The sequence below is a fragment of the Protopterus annectens genome, chromosome 11.part0, assembly GCF_019279795.1.
Source record: "Protopterus annectens isolate FY-2018-M chromosome 11.part0, PAN1.0, whole genome shotgun sequence".
NCBI lineage: Eukaryota > Metazoa > Chordata > Ceratodontiformes > Protopteridae > Protopterus > Protopterus annectens.
The window spans coordinates 299,208,692-299,226,191 of record NC_056745.1 but is presented as its reverse complement, the minus strand read 5'-3'; the positions used below and the strand labels follow the sequence as shown (position 1 = coordinate 299,226,191).

Here is a 17,500-nt window from a genome sequence, read left to right as displayed (position 1 = left end):
GGACATCAGAGCAGAAAAGTTTAAAATATTGCTGCCATGACAGAATAAGCGAATGTGATGCTAACTTTCTGAAATAAAAGCAGTCTATAATTATTTAGTAAATGTAATGTACCTCCTCTTCTCCAAAAGTAACCAGCCCAGCTCTCAAAGAATCAGGGACAAATCCAGAAATAATCAGGGGACACTTAATATCTTGACACATTGAGAGAATAGAGAATGTGAAGAGAGAATTGTTCTTATAAACTTAGCAAGTTGCTTAAATAACTGAATTTGTTAACATGCATTTTCCCGAAGGATATGGTCTATGTCAGACTTTTAATATTCAGTAATTTGCAAGAAAACCACAAATTTTATGAGCAACAGACCAAAAGGCAAGCATCTGGACATTCTGCAAAAATCTGTAACTCCAATCTTGTCTGAGACAAAGTTTAATCAGTCCTGCACTCTGCACATTCAGCCAGTTACCTCAGCCCACTAAGGGAACAAAGCATCTGCAGCTCCAAGTTCAGCAGTCCACATCCCCCAAATGCAATCAGGGAGACAAAAAATAAATTATCCAAGGCAGAAGTATAGCTCCCAGCGATAGCAGCACCACCACGACCATCCCTATTTCTGAATCAAGTAAAACAAATTGCAGCCCTTTGCCCTCAGGTTAGTGGCCTGGTGTACAGTCAAAACCTTACCTGATGAAATGCACTTCCACAGCAACTCCCGTTCAGTTGGTGCCTCCCTGTTCAGTCTCTGTACCCCATCCCTCTTACCCACGATCATAGCAAATAAACTGCATGAATGTTCAAACAGTTCAGTAACTACAGGATAACATGCATTCAGAAGAAAATAGCCGTAACTCTCAAAGTGTTGTTCTTTTCTGCGTTATTGAAAGTATTGCAGTGGAGCAAAAACTAGTAGTGGCACGTGACTGGCCACATTTTGTGCCTCCCAATTGGGTCACGTTGCAATAGGAACATACGCTTGATTAGCTTGTACACCGCAGTGCCGATTGGCTTTAATTGCAGTATACAAGCCAGTCAAAAAATGTAAAGCGGAGCCACCACTGGTCAAAGCGCAACTGCGGAACAGTGAATTAAATCGATCCCTAATGTGGAGTATTCCACACAATCCGGAGCACTTGGCTGCCCAGTTTTGGGGGCCCCCAGTAAGTTTCAAGTTGGCGGCCCTACCCAGGAGAATATAAAATGTGACCACATTGCCGTCACACCCCCTTCCCTGTCAAGCTCATCCAGCACCATTTAAAGATCACTATAGGGGTGATCATTAAAGGCCTTTTAAGTGTTTATGCCTGCTTAATTCCCATGATTGCCTTCTTTTCCCTTTACCATAGTTAAAATCCTTACTTCTTCCTTACCCTTGTCCCAGGCTTCCCCTAAGTGTTGTTCTTCTCCATCTATGGCACCAAGCTTATCAGTCAGTATGCTCTAAGGCCATTGCTGGAATGCACCCTGCTACATGAATAGGGAAGTGCCAATGTGGTTCAATAAATTTATTGTTTCATTTCATCATCAACATCAACCACCTTTTTCACATTTTTTACATGGGGTCAGGTGTAATGCTAACTGTTGCCATTTCTCTTGATTCAATGTCATACTCCTGCTCTCTTCAACACTCATACCAGACTGTCACAGATCTTCAATCACACACTCCATCCACCTCTTTGCTAGATGCCCTCGTTTCCTCATAACTACTTCCTGTCTGTCCTAAATCTTTTTCACCACACTGTCTTCTGCTTTTCTGCACATGTGCCCTTACCACAGTAATCTGTTATATTTGATATTTTCTGGAATAGGAGCTACTTTGGCTTCTGATCTTATGTTCACATTTCTTAATCTGTCCCACAGTGTGCATATTGCCACCCTTCTTCTTAGGGTGCTAGAGCCCTGAATAATTCCTTGAAATGTTGTACTTTCTCTCCAGTCAACTTCCAGGTCTTCAGCCTAGTCTGTGTTGACCTTAGAGCCGTCTCTGACCTCTGCTTGCAGCTGATTGTGGCATCCAGTGGTTTATGCTGTGAGCTGACTGTTTCACTGGGGATGACTTTGCAATCACTGATTCTACCCCAGTGCTTTCTTCTTATCAGGAGATGTCTACCTGAGTTGCATCTTGGCCACTCTTGTATATGATCTTGTGACTGTTCCTCTTTCTGAACCATGTGTTGGCTACTATCAAGCTATTTTCTAGACAGAAGACTAGAATGGCCTCTCCTTCATTATTCCTGTTGCCCCACCCATGTGGATCCAGCAAGTCTTCATATCCTATTCTGTCTGTCCCCATATGTGTATTCAAGTCACCCATTCTCATCATCAATTCATGCTGGACTGCTTTATCTAGTAGATCCTGAACCACTTGAGTTTGTCTTTCAACTAAAATGCCTGATCAGAAATGCCCTTTAGCTTCAATAAGCAGGTTTGTTTCTAACTAATTTAAAAAGCAATAAACTGTGATTCTTCCTCAGCCATATTTTAATTTTATTAAAAGTAGAATGAATTTCATTTATAGCTGCTTATTTGAAATTACTCTTTAAAGTTATTTAGTTAAGCAGCAAAGCATCATTATCTGTTACAGCTGCATACTGTTTAGATAAAAGAATATTTTGAGCCTTTTAAATATGAATTATATGGCATTTAAGTATGAAAAATCTTAATGTCTGTCCCCAAATGTATTATATTGCATCCTAAGTGCTTCTCATGTGTATGTTTTCTTCCACTAGAATACAACTATTCATATATTTGATTAATACATTAAGAGCTTTTAATGTCACTGTCAAATCCTAAAATGCAGAAAGTGTCAGCACAACATTAATATTAATCTCCTATGTTTAGGTGGTGAAGGGGTGACAGGTGCAAGCCGTCCCTTGCGAAGCAGCGTGGCTTGTCAAGCATGTCATTCCAGGCAGACAGACATTGGATCCCCTTAGAATGACACCAGAAATTAAGCCTTTAAGGGTCAGCTGTGTCTGAGCAATATGGCTTCAAAAAAATGCCAGAGGCAGATTTTAACCAGGGAACAAGAATGATGCCACAATACAGAGACAAAATGATCAGTTTTAATAATTGGCTTAATTTCTGGTGTCATTCTAAGGGGATCCAATGTCTGTCTGCCTGGAATGACATGCTTGACAAGCCACGCTGCTTCGCAAGGGACGGCTTGCAAATGTCACCCCTGGGTTTCCGGATATTGGCAAAGGCTCTTGCCACCCCCATAGTGCCTTTTTTAGACAAGGCTCAAATTCTAAACCCACCACCCTAGAAAACAATAATGGAAAAAAACTAAGGGTAATGCTGCTCAATGCCAGAAGTCTAAATCTCAAGATGCACGCCCTTGAAGCCCTCCTCAGTATGGAGAACATCAATGTCTGTGCTTTGACTGAAACCTGGTTCAAGGCTCCTGAGAGCACCCCGGCACTATCAGGTTTTACCTCATATCATGCGTTCCGGCCCCAAAACCCGGACCGTACCACAAAAGGAGGGGGTGTATCCATATTCATCAAGGATACCCACACCTCCAGGCTGGTGGCAACTCACGAAGCATCAGAGACCATTCACATGCAATTAACCATAGGCAAAACTGCTCTACAGTTTGTAGCATGTTACAGGCCACCCTCTCAAACTCAGGAACCCCACACAGCCTTCCTGAAGACACTGGAGAGTATAAATGTCTCTCCAAACACCATCATATTGGGTGACTTCAACTACCCAAACATAGACTGGGAACATTACTCAAGCCCCAATACCCTAGCCCAAAGGTTCCTGGAGTTCATAAACTCAAATGCTATTGAACAACTTGTCACCATTCCCACAAGAGGTGAAAATATACTAGACCTGATCATCACAAACATGGGGACAAAATGCTCCACACCGGAAGTATATCCCTAATTGGTGAGATCAGACCATAAACTAATCTCACTGGAGATCCACATCCCATCCCCAACAAAAAAGACCACAGTGAAGAACTTCTCAAAAGCCAACTTCACACTTCTTAAGACTGGTGTGGTATCCTTCAAGGCCCCTGAGCCATTGGAAACCACAACCCACGCTGCTGAATCCCTTACAAATGCTTTCTACGAGCACCTCCAGGATTGCATGGATCAAGCAATCCCAAATAAAATCAAGACCCTTTCCACCAAAGGCAAGCACCCGATCTGGTGGACCCCAGCCATAAACAAACTTTACAACAAGAGGAGAAAGCTACTACAAGATAGAGCAAAATCCCTAAAAGGGAAGACATCTCTGATCAATACTAGTAAAAACTACGATCACTCATAAAATCATCCAAGGCCAACTTTGAGAGAAAAATCACCAAGGACTCAAAAGACAATCATAAGGCCTTCTTTAGCTATGTTAGAAATCTGGGTGGAAACTCCCAGATATGCTCAGAATTAGTCCAAAATGATACAAAAATCACTGAACCCACAGACATTGCAAACATACTGGCAGACAGGTTCAGTGAAAATTTCTCCCTCCCTCCCCAAAAGGAGAAATATCTATCCCAGCAGAGTGTAGCCTCCCAATCATCTCAAATGCCCAGGTGAGAGCTGCTCTCTCTAAAGCTAAAAACACAGCATCAATAGGACCGGATGGTGTCCCCGGCTGTGTGCTACACGAACTCAATGAGGAACTAAACCCACACATAAGGCTGCTGTTTAATCTTAGCCTTACCACATGATATGTACCCAAAGAGTGGCTTACGGCAACTGTGGTCCCACTCCACAAAGGCAGTGCTTCTACAGACCCTGGTAATTACCGCCCCATAAGCTTAACAAGCCTGGTCTGCAAAGCTATGGAGAGGATCATAATGGAACTCATAAATAAAGACATAGAGGACCTACAGACATTGGATCCTACCCAATTCGGCTTTGTCAAGGGCAGATCATGCCTCTTGAACTTGGTCGACTTTTTTGAAACAGTCACCAAGGCCATTGATGAGGGTAAGGCAGTTCACACAGCCTACCTTGACCTTGCAAAAGCTTTTGACACAATACCCCACTCGGGTATCATAGAAAAGCTCACCAGCTTAAATGTAAACCCATATGTCACAAGATGGGTTGCAAACTGGCTCAAGGACAGAACCCACAGGGTTAGAGTTGCTGGTGCCATGTCAGACTCCAAGCCAGTCACAAGCAGTGTCCCACAGGGCTCAGTCCTGGGCCCCCTCTTGTTCAGCATCTACTTTTCAGAAGTGCAGGCAAACATAGGAGGATTGTGGCTGACAAAGTTTGCAGATGACTGCAAACTTGGCGCCATAGTTGAAAATCCATCAGACACAGATATCCTTCAGAGAGGTCTCATGGAAATGGATAACTGGTGCCAGAGCCATGGCCTTAAGCTAAATGCCAAAAAATGTATAGTCATACCCTTTGGTAAAAACAAGGTAACCCCAAGTTACCACATAGGTGGCAATCCATTAAGCACAGAAGAGGTTATCAGGGACCTGGGGACCCAAGTTGACAGTAACCTTTCTTTTGACACTCACATTGCCAAAGTGGTTAGGAGGACCTTCTACATTGCCCACCTGATTATGAAGGATTCACATCCAGATCAAGGAGGTCATTGTTCCCTGTACTCTTCACTTATCAGACCAATGATTGAGTACAATGCCCCATTTGGAATGTATCTTACCCGACACCTGCAGCAATTGGAAAGACCCCAAAAGTTCCTCACCAAAAGGATAAAGGGGCTCAAAATATGCCATATGCTGCCCGACTGAAGAAACTCCAGCTCTATTCAGTCGCATACCGTCTGCTCAGAGGTGACCTGTGCCTGACATACAAGGCCATGTCCAACCCGGAATTAATGGACATGCTCCACCTCAAAAAATCCAAATCCACCAGAGCCACAAGAGCAAGAGACTTAAACCTCAACACGGATATAAATAGGATGTGCTGGAGGGACAGATTCATCACCCAGAGACTCCCTATGCTGTGGAACAGAATCCCGGTCCATGTGAGACAGAGCTCCTCGCTGGCTCTGTTCAAGAGGAATCTTAACCAGTGGATGGGAGATCGTAGGTTTACCCCGGGGATCATCTCTGTATCACTGCTGGACAGAGGCACGGCAAACTAATGGGTATAGTATTCTTCAACCTAAGGGGTGGTGAAAGCCACACAACTCTGGCTAGGCTTATAATGCCCTAGGGCAGATAGCCTAGTATGAACCTATGAACCTATGAACCTATGTACAGGAAATGCAATATGAGCACAGCTTTGACAGAAATCCTTCAGTGCAAGCACTGAACTTTTGGGGATAAATGGCATCACTTTGGACAATATACAAATAAATCAAACACCACAGACAGCAGCAATCGGCCAGTTGTAGAATGCTGTGGTTTACATAGTTACCAAATTTCAGCATTTTGTTTCCTAATATTAATTTTGTCAAGTGCATTTATGGTCAAGTGGCACATACTTCAAAGGTGGAAGTAATTGTAGGTCTGGGGAGATAATGCTTAAAGTTTCTTCTATACCAAATGTTTCAGCATAGGGAGGGGAGAATGCAAGTGTCTGTGGTTTAATGTTAGGCATTAATGTTAGGCATAAAAGTCCCAGAATCGCTCCAGTTAAAAAAAAAAAAAAAAAAAAGGACAACTTACATCCTTGTCTGCTGCAGCCAATCAGGTCCCTTGCTTCACTGAAGCAGACCTGATTGAGGGCAGCTTACAGACAAGTTAAAAAAAAAGGAAAAAGCTTGCAATCGCGCAATGACATCATGTAGCCGTGCAGACATCTAGAAAGTGCGGAGGAAGGAGGAATAAATGATGGAGAAGGAGAAACCCACAGCTGCTGCATGGGGGCCATCTTTCATGGCCAGATGATCATGGGCTCCCTGTGGCAGCGGGTTCCGCCTGTGCCTAACGCTGGCTATGCTTCTACTGTATGAGTTGAAATTCCTGGCTACAGCACTGTATCTCTTACGTTTTGCACTCTACTGTTCTTAGATATGATTTATGTGTCCTCTCAGCCATTTGTTTACTTGGGTGATTGGGAACTATTATTTTATCAGCTTTGAACATCAAGCCCTTATTTCATTCTTTAAAAGAAAATAAGACTGAATTTCTCTCCATAGTGATGATTTTGCTTGAGCTATCCTTTCATTATAACATTTTTTCAGTAAAAGCATTCCTAAGTATCAGTTCAGTTCTGAAATTCTGTTTTTTCTTCAGTCATTGGCAAGTTGTACTATTACCCAAAGAAGTTCTAGTCCTTCTAGCAGTTCATGCTTCAGTGGTAAAAATGCTCTTTTCAACATATCTGATACCTGTATATCCTTACATCATCTGTAAATCATTTTTATATCTTACTTCTATAGAGTATGTAACATCTTTGGTAGTCTAGAAGGCCTCTTGTAGAGCCCTTTTTTGAATATACTTTGTAAGAGTTTGAGAGCCATTTTCACTTAAAATTGTTTACTATGGACATATTTGTGGAGTTTCTCACATCTGCATGTGCCAACAGTTAATTTTCTGTTTGAGTATATATGTTTTGCTGCCCTTTCAATGTTCTTGATAGATAGGCAACTGACATGTTCTCTTGCAGGATCACAGCTTCTATACCAATCTGACTGGAAGCTAGAACAATACAACTAGTTTAAACACTCTTAGTTCTATTTCCTTACTTTCATAGACAGAACAGGTGTACTTTGTAGTTCATTCTCTAGTGAATGATTATTCCATGCATGGTTAATTTTGTTTTATTGTTTTCAATACATGTACTCCCTTTATTTTCATGCAAAAATGTATACTGTTTGCGTAAAATGTACTGCACATGTAAAAATGTTTTACTTTTATATACCATATGTGATTTAACTATGGAATTTTCCATGGGCCTCTGTTGAAAGTATGTTTTGCTCACTCAGATGTCAGATGTAAGCAAAAATATATAAAGTAAATTAAATTAAATAAATAAATAGTATTATAATGCTGGAACATAATTTCTTGAATATTTAAAAACTCTTTACCAGTTCATAGCTCCACTGTAAGACTACATTTTGCTCTAATAGCTTTTTTAGAGGATTGCTATCTCAAATGTGTTAGCAAAAAATTTTGCAATGCACTGCATCATTTTTAGAAACATCTGTAATGCCTGCTTCCTTCAGGCATCTGTAGAATTTCAGACTTGTCACTCTTCATGTTTTCTGTTATTTGGCTTGAAATTTTGTTATCTTAATCTATTTACATTTGCATCAGTATCTTGTTTAGTACTTCCATTGTCTGAATCTACATTAATAGATCATCAGTTAGATTAACAACATCTCCCAAGCCTTTAATTACTTGGGTAGCTGCTCTTTGGAATACTCCTTTTGTTGATGAAATACCAAATGCGAGTTTTAGATTTCTGTACCTTTCTGTTGGTATATTATTTATATATAGGTTGGAACTTTCTTTATCTAGCCTTATCTGCCAGAATCTCTGATTTGCATCTAGTACTGAAAGAAAACATTATTATTTGTTTTTTTCTGAAACCTCTCCTACTGCAAGCATTGGATAATGCTGTCTATTATTGAAACTATTCAGGTTTTCCAGACCAATACAGACATGGATTTTATGTTTCCTCACAAAAGTGAGCATATCACTTACCACATCTGTTGTCTGAAATTTCTCCTTAATGATACCTAAAGGTTTCAATTCTGTTAACAATAACATTCTTATATATATTTTTGTAATTATGCTTTCATCATGGAAAGTGGGCTCATCCTAAAATATTTATTTTTTTAATTTAGTTATGTTATTAGAGCAATATGTATTAAGTTTGATAAACTTGTGTTTATATTTACTGTAGGTTGAGCAGCTGTCCAATTGCTTCCTGAATCCATATCAGCTGGCTTCATCTTATATGTGATTTCAACATGTAAAGTGCATCGTAATCAATCAGTTATTCATATATTCAATAAGACAATAGATTAGTAAATAACTAAATACAATTATATTTAAGTAAAAGGTAGCAATAACTACATACAACAGGATAAGATTCCTATTGAAGTTTATAGTGCTTAAAATATAGTGAAATAGCATAGATAAAATACTGTAATAAATAGCTGTCTACCATTAGATGATCATTAGATGATCACTTTTAAGGGGAAAACTAGGATCACGTCTATGATATCTGCACAATAAAGTGTCTTTATATGTCATTCACTGGCTGTATTAATGTTGAAATGAAAACTTATTGAATAATCTGTAAAAATGATGATCAATCCCTCCTGACTTGGTGCAAGGATTTCCCCTTCTGCTGTCCATGTCAGTGGCTGATCTCAGATTATCCAAACTGTAATTTAAATCTGCAAACCACAACACCAAACATGGTATAGGTTTAATACTTATGTGATACCAAATTAATTGTCTACATTTTGAGAAGTCAGATAGCATCAGTACTACAGCCTGCAGCCAGCATTACACACCAAGTGCATTACTGTGATGCCTATGATGATAGTGGTCTTGGAGGCTAACACATCCTGTTATAAACTGATGTTGCAATAGGCATTCAGTATGCATGTAAAATAAAACAGAGCTTTGAACAAAGTCTACAAATAGCTATACAAAAAATATCAGACTGTGTTGGATGTACCATGAAACAGGACATAGGTGGCTTCACTTTAGTACTCTGGGCTTACACTGATAAAGGGAGCAGAAAATGAATCATGCTGATCTACTCTCCTGGACATTCTTTCAGCAGCTCAAGTCCGTTTTTATCCTATCTGAAATATCAGCTGCTTAGATGTGCTCCAGACTCAGTGGATAAGCAGCTCAGCAGCAAGTTGCAACTATGCCATTTTACAGCAAGGCTGGTTTAATTTAAGCTAGGATTCCTCAAATGATGAATCTAGCCTCCATGGAGAGTCCTTAGCATGTTTCAGTGGAGGCCAAAGCAAGCCTAACATTTTTGTATATTTAAATAATAACATTATTGATAAGATTTGGTCAAATGCAGGGTTTCAAAAATTAATGAACATACTCATTTATTGAAAAATCAGTGTTTTAAAGAAGCAAGTTAGTGGTTAAAACAACAATCTTCACACTGCCTAAACACTGTTTCTCATGTTTTTCTTTTTAAAACTGCCTCCATCCACCACACTGTCTCTCTTTGCATTCCCTATTTACCTAAATTATAAACCTTCTATATACGAACAAGAAGCCTAAACAGAACTAATCCAATGCCATACTCTTTCACTCAAATGATAATACCACTATTATCCTATGCAATACTAATACATCCCCTCCTAAATAATTGTATAACTCACTTCTGAACTATACTCTTCATTATATCTCTTGAACTCTTTACAAACCTTTCTTTACTGAAATGTAAGAACACTAAACTTCTTGACAACAGTGTTTTCCCCCTCTGTGGTATCAATCCATTTACTTTTTGTAAGAGCTTAGAACAGCCAGAACTATATACACGTATACATATCTATGTAAATACTTTACTGTATATAACTTGTCTTGTAAATATGTTTTTTTCCTGAGAAATGTAACTGTTGTTTTTTCTAAGAACTGTTTGAAATTCACGTGTTAATACAAATGTACTGCGATGGAGCGTTTATTCCTAGGCCTCCACTGAAAATGGGCTGTGTCTAATCTGACATTCCTGGTCAATAAAGAAGATAAAAATAAATAAATAAAATAATTACATGGCAGTATGTGTGTTATAGGTTGCTGTAGAAAGAGCAAAAGACTACTAGTTAATTATAATAAATGGACAGTATTCTTAATGTAAAGTAAAGTGTGCATTTTTTCACAGACATGTTCAGTGTGATTCTTTGATAGCTAGGAGAACCTGCAAACAATGATTTGTAATCATAAGATAATGAAAAGCTCACAATGAAACTAAGAAAGATACCACACTTGACCTTCTAAATGCTAAATTTTATTTATGATATTTCAGAGGGACGTCGTTTCATATCAGATGACAGAAAAGAAGGAGATGGAGAAATTTATGACAGACTACAGCTGGGTAAGAACAAATAGACACTGTGTTACTAGAGTTTTGGAGGAACTCGTACGTTAAAATACCTGCAAATTATATGACCCTCCCTTATCACCTATATATATGGGTTAATATCCTAACTTCTATCAACTTCTGGCCTTCTCTTTGTCAAATATCTATGGTCTAGGATCAAGTACGTACAATGATAGTCTTGCACAGGTCTTGCTGCTAGTTAAGTCTAGCAAAAAGTCTAATTAAAACGGCAACACTGGTAAAAACATTGCATTCCTGGGCAGGACATGAGAATTTGAATACAAAAAATGCTCTCGTATAACCCGAGTTAGAGAGCAAAAGTTTTTTTTACCCTTTTAGTGTTCTTTACTCACATAATCTCATATTTTTAGCCAACATTGTAAATCTGAAGCATGCACGATTCACTTGCTATTAAATATCAGCAATAAGTATATATTTTTAGATCTACTTTCAGTGTTGAAGAATATTTATAACAAAATATAATCAATTATTAGATTTTGGTTTTGTTATTAAGGGCTCCTCTTTATGCTTTTTGTACCACAGTGTTTGATGGAAAATAGAAGGGCAGTCCTATGATCATAAATTAACATGTTTACATTTCTCTGTATGTATCCATAACAGTGTAGTAGTAGTAGTAGTAATAGTAGCAAAAGTACTAGTAGGAGTAGGTGTCTGTGTGTTTGCGTGTGTGCACAATATAATAATTCAGATAGTGGGCATGGGGACTGATAACCGCCAATGTAAAACATGTTTTTTTTTAACTTTTTGTTTTTGTGTTACCAATCACAAAAGGACACATGAGATGTTCTTCATTCCACATTGCTGCAGTCCTAACTATTGGGTAGTCCGCTGTCCAGTCGGCCCGAATACCAAAGTATATGGCTGACGTCGGTCACGGCGCATTAGACTGACGTCAGTACATCAGGGTACTAATGCGCATGACCGACGTCATATCCTCAGTCTTTTTTGCCGCATGGTCCGATGCAGAAGCAGTTTTTGCGAGTGCAGGTTGGCGTTCTGAAAGTTTCTGAAGTCAGAGTTTCAGACCGAATCAAAGTTGGCTAAGTACCCGTTGGGAATATTTTGGTTTTTCTTGCCTCAGTATTTTACCGGATGTCAGAAAAAGTGAATAACTGTATTTCTTGTGGGAAACAGATACCTCATAGGGATTACCATACTTTGTGTATACCTTGTTTAGGGCCTGAGCACGACGTTGTTGGATGCCGCTCTTGTGCTAGATTTAACAAACGCACTATTAAGAGAAGGTTAGACTGTGCCAGGTTAGTGTTTGGGAAGCGTTGTAATTATAAAATGCCGTCGGATGCTCCGACGCCCGCTTCAGCCAAAAAGCACAAGGACAAAGCAGGGAAGCCTAGAGTGGCAGAACCGACAGTCCCGGACGTCGGTTCTTTAGAAGGCTCAGTGGAGCCGGAGGTTCTGCCAGGAGTTTCTTTGGAGTCTCAGGGAGAAACTTTACTGTTACAGGATGTGTCCTCTCAGGAAGTAGGCCAGTCTGAAGGGGCTTCTCAGGTGGCTGTTCTTCCCTCTCTTCCTAAGGTGGTTAGGGCCTCGCCTTCTGTTTCTAAGGCTTCTTTAAGAGGCAGGCCTACTTTAGCTTCAGTGGGGGTTTCTCCGAGTGTTTCAGGGTCTTTGCCTAAGAAGCATATGCTAAAAATGGCAGAGGATTTGATTACAATGATTAGAGGTTCTATGCCCCCTCCTGATAAGAGGCCTAGGGTGGAACCTGAGTTTGAGAGTTTTGAGCAATGTTCGAGGCTTCTGAGTCTTGGCTGAAGACTTGCAGGAGTTTCCTCCTTATTCTGATTCTGATGTGGATGATTCTACTCCTTCAGCTTCGCCTCCTGAGGATTTTTCTTTTTCAGAGACTCTGCATTCCATGAGGGAGCATTTTAAATGGGAAGGTCAAGATTTCTCTGATTCCAGGAAGAGGCTTAGAGAATTCTTGTTTTTACCCCAGCATAGGCCTTTAGCTATACCTCCTGTTCTGAATGTGGTAGAAGATGTTTTGCAGAGGCTTCCCTGAATCCTGACTCTTTGCCACCTGCCCCAGTTAAACCGGATAGGTACTATAGGGTGCCTGAAGCCCATAAGTATCTTTTTAAGAGTCCTAGGGCAGACCCAGAAACTGTCTCTCAGGGGCCTAAAGGTGTGAAGGCTTCTGTGGTTAAAAATCCTGTTCCTCCTGATAAAGAGGCAAGGGCTTTGGATAGATGGGGAAAGAAAGTGTATACTTCTTCCACTTTAGCCATGAGGGCGTTGAATTGTCAGTTTCATATGTTAAAATATCAGAGTTATCTCCTTTCACAATTGAAGTCTAAGGTGGATGCTCTGGCTGAAGGTATTGAGTGTAAAGAGTTGCAGGATTTAGTTCATGTTTCTGAACAGGTGGGTAAGCATTCCTTGCAGTGTGGTTTTGATGCTGTGCAGGCCTCCTCGAGGGTGGCTGCCACTGGTTCTGTTCTTCGTAGGCACGCCTGGTTGAGGGATCAGAACTTAGCTGAGCATGTTAAGACAAGGATTTTGGATGCTCCTTTACAGTCTGATGTGTTGTTTGGTTCGCCTGTGGAAGCAGTTTTAAAGAAAATGGAGGACAAGGCTAAGTCTATGCAAACTGTTAAGGATTTTTTGCAGGTGCAGCCTCCGAAGTTTAGTAGAAATTGGCCTACTAAGGGGTGGACTTATCCTGCTTATGATTCCCAGTCTAGGGGTAGGTCTAGACGTGGTAGAAGCAGAGCTCAAGGTTCTTTTAGGCCTAGGACAGGGAGTTCACCTGCTCAGACTTTTGGTGAGGGCAGGGGTCAGTCCTTTCGTAAGCAGACCCAATGACCTGCCTTTTCAGCTGCCAGTACATTCTCGCCTGGCAGCACCTTTGGGAGGAAGGCTGTCTCTTTTCAAAGAAAATTGGGATTTAATTACCCAAGACAGATGGGTTCTGGATATCATTCACCACGGTTACAGGTTTTATTTCCATACCTTGCCTCCTTTCAAAGGCATGCCAGACATTCCTCCTCTACAAAGAACAGAGGCTCACAAGCAAATTTCTCTGTTGCTCCAAATAGGGGCCATTCAGTCAGTTCCTGTGCCAGAAAGGGGCCTAGGATTTTATTCTCGCCTGTTCCTAGTACCAAAGAAAGGGAACACGTGGAGACCAATTTTGGATTTATCTATCCTCAACACTTATCTGGACATTCCCAAGTTCAAAATGTTGACGTTACAACAGCTTTTACCTCTGCTGGGCAAAGATCACTGGATGGTAACTTTAGATCTCAAGGAAGCTTACCTTCATGTGCCAATAAGACTAAGTTGCAGGAAGTATCTGCGTTTTCGAGCTGGAAATTCTCATTATCAGTTCTCTGCATTGCCCTTTGGCTTATCTACTGCGCCCAGAGTATTCACAAAGGTTCTGGCTCCAGTAATAGCTTACTTCAGGCTAAAAGGAATTCAAATCTATCCTTACTTGGACGACTGCCTGATTCGGGCTCAAGAAAAGGAAGACCTTCTACAGCATTTGGAATATGTCATAGCAGTGCTAAGATGCCTAGGGTATTCTGTGAACGAAATAAAGTCCAGTCTAGTACCCTCTCAAGACATGTGCTTTCTGGGTGTGAGACTGAATACAGCAGCCCAGATGGCCTCTTTAACCCCGGACAAACAAAAGAATCTTTCCAGTTACTTCCATCAACTATCTCTTCAGTCGGGCTGACTGCAAGGACAGTCCTTCAAGCCTTAGGGTTCATGGCATCTTGTATTCTGGTGCTTCCCAATGCCAAACTGCATATGAGGAAGCTACAATGGTATCTCAAAAATCTGTGGACACAGCACTGCCAGGATTTGGACACTGTCATTCAAATAATACCTTGCATTCAAAAGGAATTTTTGTGGTGGGCTCAGGAATGTCACCTAAACAAGGGACTCTCTGTGACCCGGCCAGAGGCAAGTCAGATTCTAACGACAGATGCCTCAGACATTGCTTGGGAGCTCATCTAAATGGAAAGTGGATACAAGACAAGTGGCCTGCCAGACTACAGCATCTACATATCAACATGAAAGAGATGTTAGCAGTCCAGTTTGCATTAATGGCTTTCAAGGAGTTACTTCTTCCAGGGCAGGTGTTGATTCTAACAGACAACACAACTGTCATGTGGTACATCAACAAACAAGGGGGATCGCATTCTTACCCATTGTGCAGGCAAGCAATGATTTTATGGGAGACTGCGCTCAGCTTGCAACTAACTCTTCAGGCAAGGTTTCTGCCGGGAGCACAGAACTCCTTAGCAGATGTGTTAAGCAGACAAATCATGGATCCCCACGAGTGGAAACTGGATCTTCATGTATTTCAAAAATTGACAGTGTCATGGGGAACTCCAGACATAGATCTGTTCGCTTCTCCACTAAACCACCAGCTGCCAAAGTTTTGCACGAAGAGATTTCATCACACAGCTTGGAAAGTGGATGCTCTTTCTTTCAGTTGGAAAAATCTTCATGTGTATGCTTTTCCACCTCTGCCTCTTCTCCCAAAGGTGCTTCTAAAGGTCAGACAAGACAAGCCAAGGATGATTTTAATAGCTCCAGATTGGCCTCGGCAGCACTGGTACCCATTACTGAGGAGTCTGGTAAGGAAGCCTCCATGGCCTTTACCCTTGATTCCACACCTGTTGTCTCAGAGGGACGGTCGTCTGCTCAATGTCAAGCTTCACTCTCTTCATCTAACAGCCTGGCATATTCTGTTTTGAAAGACAGCAGGTCTCAACTTCCTCAACAAGTTTTAAATGTGATTATGGAAGCCAGAAGACCTAGTACAAGGAAAGTGTACGCAGAAAAATGGAAGAGATTTTTATTTTGGACTGCAGCAAAGAATTTGGAGATTTCTGAGCCTAATTTGAGTGTGGCTCTTCAATATCTTACTGAGTTATTGGACAAAGGTTTGTCTTTCTCTTCCATTAAGATTCATGCTGCGGCAATTTCAGCTCACTATGATTGTGACCCACCATTGTTTTCACATCCTTTGTTCAAGCAATTTCTTAGAGGGGCAAAGAATATGAGACCCCCACGTAGAGCTCCTACTCCTGCTTGGGACCTCAATTTTGTGTTGGAGAAACTTACTCTACAACCTTTTGAGCCTGCGGCTACTGCTGAACTGAAATACTTGTCATGGAAGACTGCTTTTTTGTTGGCCATTACTTCTGCTAGAAGGGTTTCTGAGTTGCAGGCCCTTATGGCGGTTGAGCCATTTGATTTTCATAAGGATAGGGTATCATTACGTACTAATCCTTCCTTTATGCCTAAGGTGGTTTCTAGTGTGGCTTTAAACCAAACTATTCATTTGCCTACTTTTTATGCAGATCCCCAAAATAAAGGGGAAAAGATTTTGCACACTTTAGATGTACACAGGCAATTGCGTTATTATTTAAGCAGGACTAAAGATTTTAGGCAGTCTCAGCAGCTGTTTGTTTCTTTTGCTTTGAGTTCACAGGGCAAGCCTGTGTCAAAACAAACTATTTCTAGGTGGATTGGGTTTTGCATTGCATTTTGTTATTCCCATCATGGCAAGGAGATTCCAGCTGGGATTAGGTCTCATTCCACTAGGGCTACTGCCACTTCAACAGCATTTCTAAGGGGGGTGGCAACTAAGGATATTTTGGAGGCAGCTACTTGGAGTTCAGTGCATACTTTCTCTAAGCATTACCACCTTCCTCTCTACTCTAAGTCTAGGGCTGGTTTTGCCACAGCTATTTTGCAAGGCATGTTATCAGCTCCTGCTTCCTTATGATTTGCCAGCCTCCCTTACCTCTGCTTTGGGATTCTACCCAATAGTTAGGACTGCAGCAATGTGGAATGAAGAACATAGTACAGTTTTGTACCTACCATAAATGTAGATGTTCGAGGATCCACATTGCTGCAGTCCAATTTACCCTCCCTCCTTCCCCTCTGTGTTTAGGGGTGGTTGTGTAGGTGAGATTATATTCTGGTACCTTTGTATATATTGTATATATTTTTGGTGCAGGTATGTTTGGTGTTTTTGGTTTTGGCCTTGTCTTTTTAGGGTCTTCTGACATCTGGGGCAAGAAAAGACTGAGGATATGACGTCAGTCATGCGCATTAGTACCCTGACGTACTGACGTCAGTCTAATGCGCCGTGACCGACGTCAGCCATATACTTTGGTATTCGGGCCAACTGGACAGCGGACTACCCAATAGTTAGGACTGCAGCAATGTGGATCCTCGAACATCTACATTTATGGTAGGTACAAAACTGTACTTTTCTCTTAGCTTGTGATGTTGTGTAGTTAACAGTCTGGCATAGATGAAATTAGTATCAGTGCAACAGAATTTTGGCTATTAAGTCACTCAAGCCTGAAACACCTTTTTTGTATACTTTGGATCACACCCATACCTCCTTATGGCTTCAAGAATTTTTTTGTCTGGCTTCTTTAACTAAGTGTTCACCAGCTAGTAACAGGCAGTATTAGAAAGGGCAATGAGATATTAGCAAAACTACACTAAGATTGTTAG

At 40.9% G+C, this 17,500-nt stretch overlaps 1 protein-coding gene across 2 annotated transcripts in view; it reads left to right on the top strand.

Annotated features, from left to right (window-relative positions):
- SPX (spexin hormone) overlaps positions 1-17,500 on the top strand; it is a 381,828-nt gene that overhangs the window by 67,127 nt on the left and 297,201 nt on the right. For both annotated transcript variants that reach the window (XM_044087807.1, XM_044087806.1), the window contains exon 4: positions 10,892-10,960. In XM_044087807.1, the coding sequence (XP_043943742.1) occupies positions 10,892-10,960 (69 nt within the window). The remainder of the gene's footprint in view (positions 1-10,891; positions 10,961-17,500) is intronic.